Below are 8,673 nucleotides of genomic sequence, written 5' to 3'. Positions count from 1 at the left end.
GGGCGGAGGTTGTTGACAAATTTCTCCACCAGGGTTGATTCACTCGGCTTACTGACCAGTTGAGTGCTTACCCTCCTCCAACGAGTTAGGAATTCCGTGAACCCTTCCTTATCATTCTGAGTCAGGACCTTAAGAGTGCGGGTATTGGCTTGGATTTCGACATTGTCGGCATACTGTTTGGCGAATTCAACGGCGACTTCGTCCCAAGTGGTAAGGTTCTTTGGGTCGAGGGAATAGTACCACTGGAGGGGGATTGGCTCCAGGGATGAATGGAAGATCAGGGTGAAAAGTTCCTGTTTGACCCCCTTGATAGCCATGTAATTTTTGAAGGCTCGAATGTGGTTGAGTGGTTCCTCCACTCCCTTGAACTTGGGTACATCAGTCAAGGTAAAGTTATCGGGTAGTTGATCCCCAACGGGTTCGAATCTTCGATTGTTCTCAAGGTGGATGTTGTTACTACTGGCTAAGAGTTGTTCTTCCAAAAGCTTGAGCCTTTTCTCAGTTTCAGTCAAAGGCGGAGTGTTGTGTTCTCCGGTTTCCTTGTTTTCCTGGGTGTCGATACGGGTCTCGACACGGTCCAGAGCGAACTTAAGAGCGGTGAGCAGGCTGGCTAGCTGAGCAGTTGCAACATCTCTGTTGTCATTGTTGTTGTTGGATGAAGCTGAAGACATGTCCATGGTTTTGAGGCCAAAAAACGGCTCACATTATATCTCAATCTGACACGGTTTAATGACTAAACACAAACAACACAAAAGACGAAAAAATATATCCGACTCAACAAGACGAGGGCGACCGTGTGTGGTGCCTCGGTGCTGACTGGATTTATAACGTAAAGGTGTTGACCAGACTTTGACTTGCGTCCAACGTAATGGCGTAACGTCGTTGAAGGAGTCTCAAGGTGAGACGACTCATAAGTAAAGACTCATAAGTACGCATGCTTCGACTCGATAGAGACGAGGTGGAATTGGAATGGTGGACTGAAGTTTTCTAAAATAGAGATTTTCAAAAAGATTCGTTTGTTGCTTTATGTATGGATTCTAAAGAGTAGGGATCTTTAGAAGTCGGTCAGTTGAGGAGTTGTCTTAAGTTTGTTTTCAAAAGACGGTTTGAGTTTGAGTTGGCTCAGAAAACAATGTACTGTTTCCAAAGACGGTTTTTGAAATTCAAAATTGTATGTTTTGAAGATCGAGTTTTGAAATGTTTGACAAGGTCTCGGGGACGGTGTATGGTCCTCGGGATTTGAAAATGTTTTGAAAAAGGGGCGTGTGCCTTTCTCGGGTTTTGAAAGAGCCATTGTGTCGGCGCATGACGGGTTAAAATCCGTGTCTTAACGCGGCGATTATAAAGGCGTAAAAAGGTGTTTTTTGAAATGGTTGTAAAAAACCGGGTTTAAAAATCGTCATTACGACGGCCTAGAAAGGCGTGTTTTTTTGAAATGGTTGTAGAAAACCGGGTTTGAAAATCGTCATTACGACGGCCTAGAAAGGCGTGTTGAAATGGTTGTAGAAAATATGGTTTGAAAATCGTCATTACGACGGCCTAGAAAGGCGTGTTTTTTTAAAGTGGTTGTAGAAAACCGGGTTTGAAAATCGTCATTACGACGGCGTAGAAAGGCGTATTTTTTTAAATGCAACGATCGGCGATAGACTGAGGTTTGAAATGGCCATTATAACGGCGTAAAAAGGTGTTTTGAAAGTTTGAAATGACACGAAAGGACTTATGATCACATAACACATAAGCACTCGCAGTTTCATTATATTATGCATAATGCTGACACGCGTTTTGGCTTAAAAGGGTGGGTTACACACCAAGCGATCAAACCCTGATTTTCGAGAGGGATACCAATCCAAACAAAATGTGTAAAGAGGGTGCCATAGCCTCGTGCTCGAAGGGGATGAAAGCTCTTTGACGAAACAGAAATGTGTAACGTCAACGGTATGCTTGACTCAATCGGGATACGAAACGCGGGGATGAGAAAACTCACGCCGACGAGACGAGCCAATTGGTCTAAAAGGGTTAGGTTGTGGGCCCGGATAAGGAACCAGACTATGACCGTAATATCAATTAATGCATTTCAACCAAGACCTCGTTCGAGTCTCACCATCTAGGGATCACAAAGACACAAGTGTCCTAGTTATCCCCAGCAGGGTCGCCAATCTGTGGACATAGCCACCTACACGCCAAGCCAATCTGTGGACGTATAACGATTTTTTGAAAGCCACGCTCGGCGGCGTAAAAATGCTTTCGGCCGGATCTTTTTAGATCGGTTGGTTTCATCTCGGCAAGGGTCTCGAAACGATGCAAGAGATGTTTGGAGTCGCTACCAAGCATTTGTGGGATGGTTGGAACCTGTTCCAATCCACTTTATACCTAGGTCAACCAAGGCAAAAAGCGATGTTTGACATAGGTACTAAAGATAAGGAGTCGTCCCTCTTTAGCATCCTATCTCTAGAATGACTCTCGTACGCCCTGGATAAGGTCGTCCACTATCCAAAGTTTCTGAGTAAGAGGTGAAGGTATGTACTGGAAAGCCCTTTAATCGGACACCCAATCCCGCCCGCGGTAGCCGCCTCTACTGATCGATCTTGGTTGGTTAAATGCAAAAGTTGATAAAACGGGTAAATTTATGAATGCGCATCCATAAGTTTGAACCTAACATGTGAGCTTTCTATGTTTGTTGTTTTAATCCAAGTATCAAGTATTTGATGTCGAGTTGGATTTAATATTGATTTGCATGCAAGCCGGAAATTAAACAACCATTTACCGAGTTAGGGTTATGGTGCATAACGTGATCCATTGGTCTTAGTAAGGCGTTTTGCAAGTACAATGTAAAATGGGCAGATTCGTCATCTGATCCATCCTGTATTCGGGTTAACCAAAGTTGGGATCGTCCTAGACGAGTGCTGGAGGGAAACAAGGTTTGCATCAGGAAGTTTATATAGGCGCGAGCCATCAGGCGATGCAAATAGGCATGTCCTGGTTTGAGAATTGGAAAATGAGTGGCCTGTTTAGGCGCGGGTCAATAGACGGTTGAAGGGACGTCTTCTGACCATTAAAAGGTTTATAAAATGGTTTTAAAAGAGGGTGTTTGAACCCGTCTTAGTTTGAAGAGGCCGTTTAGACCGCTTTTGCGTTGATATCAAGAACGAGACTTGAATAATCTTCATTATATTGACAATATTCGACGTCGGGTTCGATTTTACAAGCTTGACATGAATAGTTTTTAAAATGATTATGAACTAATTGTTTTAAGTTCATTTGTTTGTGATTAGTCAATGTTTATTATCGTACTCGGGGTAAAATCCGACATGGTATGTAGAACCAAGGATGATTTTGTATTTATGACTAATGCATTCGTTTTGAAAATGTAAAGAAATGAAATTAAAGGTTTTAAAATACCTTTTAAAATGTATTTAACCAAATATTATCACCGAAATATGGATTAAACCGTCATGGTATTAGGAACCAAGGGTGAAAAATATTTTATGGTTAAAAGTTTATCATAAAAATGATTTGGAATATTTGAAATGGTAAAAAAACCGATTACAAATAAGAAATGCAATAAAGAGAAAATTAAACCAAACACGGTTGGATTAAGGCCTGAGAGGGGCTTTAGGCGCGAGCCATGCTGCTATACAAGCACCCCCTGTCTCCGGCCAAAATCCGGTTTTGGCTCATTTATCCCATATTTGGATCATGTTATGCATATTTTAGCATGTTATCGTCATAAAACAGATGAAAAATATGATAGAAGAGGATTTTTACACCCTCATACTTACATGCTAGGCTTGAGACGAGAAATCGACGAAAGTGTATTAACTTGTTTGGTCGGAAAACTCGGTTTGAAAATCGTTTTAGCCATGTAAAAAAAGTGTTTTAAGTTTAGTAATGGTGTAGTTGGTCGAGATGGTCGGTCAAGTGATTTAATGCACGATGACGGTACCAAACAATATGTAAGGCTTGTGTTTTCGATCGGTAGGTCGAAAACACGTGTCGGCGAAAACACGTGTCGGTTTGTGACTTGAGAAGTCGAGTCTAGAATTTTAAGGAAGAAATGAGGGGGCGGACACTCGCGTAAGGTGTTATGGTGTGTGAAGGTGGGTATTTATAGAGAAATGGGTGGTTGTGTGCGTTTTGAGCGACGTGGCCGCATGGGCTGCTCAAAGAGGCGCGAGCCAATTCGCGGGTCTTCGAGGTGTCTTGTCACTATCACGCAATTGAAATCATGATTTGTTCTATCCTATGTTTTGGATGACATGATTTGTACTTGACCATGAAGCATTCCGGGAAATACTTAACATGGAAGTCTTGAAAAGTTTTGTTTTTTGTGTTTGACTCGTTGTTGGAGTCGGGATTTGAATTTTGAGTCGATTTTTGGTCTGGTGTCGGTTTTGACTCTAGTTAGTGTCATTGTGACCCCGTCTTCATGAATTAAACACTTCATGTAGTTTTAAGAAGTTTTGAAATGTTTTATTTTCGAAATCGTTTTAAGTTTTCTAACATATAGTTGTACAAAACTGTCGATCAAACGCTGCGATTCCTAAGCATGTTGTAGTCCGATAATCATCGGGTGTTTATTGGAGACTCAACAGATGCTGAGTATCTATAAAAACACGTAGATGATGACCGTAATGCACGTCGAGCGACAGACTTTCTCATTGCATCCCGGTCCAGCTTCTTAACCTTGAGACATGACGACAACTACATCGTTGAACCGTATAGTCCTCACCGTTTCGCTCGACAACTGGGTTTTCGCTAAGATGTCCCAGGTGTACTTACTCGTGACATTCGCGGCGGCGACCTTGAGTGCCTTTTTCAATTGTTTATGTCTGCAACATGCTTATGAACGAATTCAAAGTTCATCATTCCGCGAGAAGACCTGAAAATTGGCACTTCCGTCACTCCGGCTTATGCTAACTGGTTGAAAGGGATTTATGTGTTAATGCTTCCAAACGAGGTTAGGAGATCTTCCAAGTCTCCACTTCTGAACGAGGTTAGAAGATCTTCAAAATCACCTGACGACAATGATTCCAACCCGGTGGTGAAGGTTGTGAAAAGACGGCTAGAGAGTGTTACAGTTCAAGCCTTACCGAACCCGGATAATTTTGTGAAACGTCCTTTGAAAGTGACGACTACACCGAGCTCACTCCAGCCATCCGCATATCATACCGTATTGCCACCGACAAAGAAAATGAAGCGTGCCCAAAGTCAGACAGTTCAAATTTCGAATGAGAAACCATCATCATCTAAGGGTAAGAGCAATGCGAAGAATGGATCTTCCAAATCTTTGACGGTTTCTTTAAAGGTGAAGCCTACTTCTAACCCGGCTCCTCCGTCCTCCGATAAAATTGAGGAACCTAGTATTCGGCACCTCCTCGACGACCCTATTGAAGCATATACGACTATCTTGTCATTGACGACATTCCTGATATTAATGAAGTTCACAATTTTCAGCGCTTTCTTCTTTCCCTCCCTTTTTTGTTATTTACCCTTTCTCTCTTTCTTTTTACAGAGTTCTATGCCTCTGGCGATCACCACACTCGATTTGCTAGCCACTCATATTGAAAAGGTGATTGATAAATTGGAGCCTTCTCAAGTCAAAGGATTTTCCTTCAATACACAACACATGATCCTTGAAGCTGAACGACAGACATATTTTTCCATGGCTAATAAGTTGCGAGAAAATTTGTTGAAATCTTCCCTTCCCGAAATTCCAGCATATGAAAAGGAGTGTGAGACTTTCTTCGATTATTTAAAGTCAAAGAATGGTGATGCCTCAGTCCTTCATGCTAATGTCAAGAATTATCTAAGATCTACTTCAGTTCTTCAATCTATGGGATAAGATTACACGATGAGCCAGCCTACTCCTTCACAGTTCAAGGAACATATTAAGGCTGTCAAAGACCACATCTCGAGTGCTGCATCTTTGGTAAGTCAAGCAAGAAAAGACGTTGCGGCTCTTCGAGGAAAATTGCAGGAATCTGTGGTGAAGGAGGAGCAATTAAAGAAGGAATTAGAGGAAGAAGGGGCGAAGCAACAACAATTGATTGCATCTATTGTTATTGCAGACAAAGAAGAACACGACCAGGGCTCAGTTGTTGAGACTTCGACTCAAGAGGAGTCCTCCATGGAAGTTCGTACGATGACTGCAAGGCAAGAAGTCGAGAAGATTGAACATGTTGAATAAACCTTCACTGAATCATCTGAAGCTTTAAAGAACTTATCACGGTCTCCGTGATGTCATTCGTTGTATATTTTTTTTTAGACCCCCTTTTTTTTGGACACTTAGAAGTGTGTGTGTGTGTGTGTGTGTGTGTGTGTGTGTGTGTGTGTGTGTGTGTGTGTGTGTGTTTGAACCATGGATAATAATAAATCTCGCTTATCCATTTCATTTTGTCGTTCATAGTTTAAACTCTTATGGGCCAGGAGTGAATGTTTTTTTGTTTGGTGTGGCTGGACTATAGTAAATGGCTTACTTTAGCTGCCTACGTACTCATAAAGCACAAATAAATATACCTTATGAGATCAAGCCAACGTAGTTCAAATGGAACAAGGTTGATTTTATTTTGGGGGTTTGGCCGCACCTAAGTAAAAGGGTTTTACTTAAGCTGCCTACGTGCCTACAAAGTAATCATACTTTGCAGGATCAAGCCAACATAGTTCATTAAATGGAATTTGTGTTTTAGTGAGGATTTGTTTTTGGATTTTCGTTTTTTTTATGCGCGCAGTTTAAGCTCGTGCTCAGGAGCTTATTTCAGAATCGTTATCTTACGTGTAATAGCGCTTCAAGAACGTGGCGTTGATCGGACCAACACGTACTCCATCATTATCGACTATTTTGTACGCGCCATTGGTGTAGACTTCTTGGATGACATAAGGCCCGTCCCACTTGGAAGTGAACTTGCTTCCGGCCTTACGGGGCATGATGATGGGCCTCCGGACTGCCAGGACCATATCGCCAACTTGGAAAGCTCTAGGACAAACCTTTTTGTTGAACGCCCTTGATAATCGCGCCTGATAGCACTTCAATTTCTGCTGCGCATCGAGCCTTTTCTCATCAAGAGCTTCGAGCTCAGCTAAACGCAGATTTTCATTTTCGGCTTCCGCCAGGCCCATTTGTATGGCCATAGGAATAGAAAGAATCTCCAATTCAAGTGGAAGAACCGCCTCCACTCCATACACCAAGGCATAAGGTGTTGACTGAGTTGGAGTCCTATACATGGTGTGATACGCCCAAAGTGCTTCTCCGAGCCTCTTATGCCAATCACGCTTCGATTTTGAAACCATTTTCTTCACTAAATTGCAAAGGGTCTTGTTAAAAGCTTCGGCAAGACCATTGGTTGGCGCATTATACATTGAAGAATTATGTCGGGCGAATTTGAACTTTTCCATCAATGCATCCATGAGCTTGTTGTAAAAGTTTTTGTCATTGTCGATAATGATATACCTTATCACTCCATATCGATATATGATATGTGTTCGCACGAAATCTGCAACATTATCCTTTTTCACTTCTCAGAGAGGCACAGCTTCCACCCATTTAAAAAAATAATCAGTTCCGACCAAGACGAATAAATTTCCGGCGGACGACTTAGTTGGCAGGGGTCCAACTACATCGAGTCCCCAAGCTTCAAATGGCCACGACGCGATAGTAGGGTGAAGCACCTCCGACGGTTGGTGGATAAAATTTCCATGAAACTGGCAAGCGTCACACTTCTTAGCATAGTTCATACAATCTTGCACCATGGTAGGCCAATAGTAGCCCATTCTTTTGATTCGATCGCACAATTTCGGTCCTGATTGATGAGCACCGCATATACCGGCATGAGCCTCCTCCATGGTGTGCAATCCTTCGTCTTCGTCCAGACATCGCAACCAAAGACCATTGACCGATCGACGATACAACGTCCCTTTGTAGTAAATGAAGCGAGAAGAGCGGCGTCGTACCTCCATTTTGTGCCTTAAGTCACTTGGCAACTTATTATGCTCTAAGTAGTCAATAATTGGTTGCCGCCAATCTTCTTTGTCGATTACATGGACAGAAATTGCGTTTACGTCTTCTGTCAAATCGTCATCTTCTTCTTCTGGTAACACAACCCATCTTATGCAAATCAGAACTGAAGAAGGAATACTTGCCCCCAGTGCCAAAGTGGTTGCGATATTTGCGAGAGCGTCAACCATCTTGTTGGCACTCCTTGGTATATGACCTAAGAAGACCGAATCAAGTTTTTGCAGGAATCGGGAAGCTAATTTATGATATGGCACAAGACTTTCTTCTTTGACTTCGTACTCACCGAGCAATTGATTGATTATCAACTTGGCATCACCGTATATGTCCAAATCTTTGCATCCCATTTCGAGAGCCATTTGTGCGCCTATGATCAAAGCTTGATATTCGACGGCGTTATTTTTGCACAACTCTGGAAGTATGAATGAATATGTCAGAAGATTTTTTTCCGGCGAAATTAATACGACCCCGGCTCCTGTTCCATATTACCGAGCGGCTCCATCTAAAAACATCTGCCAAGAAGGAAGCATGTCAATGTAGAAGATTCCTTCTCCGGGAAGTTCGTCAAAGAAGCTCCATTCTCCCGGAATTGGATGATCCGCTAAGAAATCCGCCAACACTTGTCCCTTAACAGCCTGTTGAGTAATGTAAACTATGTCATACTT

General features: G+C 42.4%; 1 protein-coding gene across 1 annotated transcript; it reads right to left on the bottom strand.

The window, feature by feature from the left end:
• Window positions 1–6,768: 6,768 nt before the first annotated feature.
• Window positions 6,769–8,367, bottom strand: LOC141613507 (uncharacterized). Its single transcript, XM_074432249.1, has 2 exons — window positions 7,821–8,367; window positions 6,769–7,490 (listed from the first exon to the last, which is right to left on the bottom strand). The coding sequence occupies exons 1-2, from the start codon at window positions 8,365–8,367 to the stop codon at window positions 6,769–6,771; spliced, it is 1,269 nt and encodes a 422-aa protein (XP_074288350.1).
• Window positions 8,368–8,673: the final 306 nt, after the last annotated feature.

The sequence above is a fragment of the Silene latifolia genome, chromosome 11 (assembly GCF_048544455.1).
Source record: "Silene latifolia isolate original U9 population chromosome 11, ASM4854445v1, whole genome shotgun sequence".
NCBI lineage: Eukaryota > Viridiplantae > Streptophyta > Magnoliopsida > Caryophyllales > Caryophyllaceae > Silene > Silene latifolia.
The sequence above is the reverse complement of the archived record's forward strand: the minus strand, read 5'-3'. Positions and strand labels throughout refer to the sequence as shown.

Excerpts from the sequence above, each read along its gene's own strand:
- LOC141613507 (XM_074432249.1), bottom strand. The coding sequence starts at position 8,367 with ATGGCTCTCGAAATGGGATGCAAAGATTTGGACATATACGGTGATGCC. Across the intron at positions 7,491-7,820 it reads CATGGAGGAGGCTCATGCCG|ATTTCGTGCGAACACATATC; the intron begins GTATATGCGGTG and ends ATAATGTTGCAG.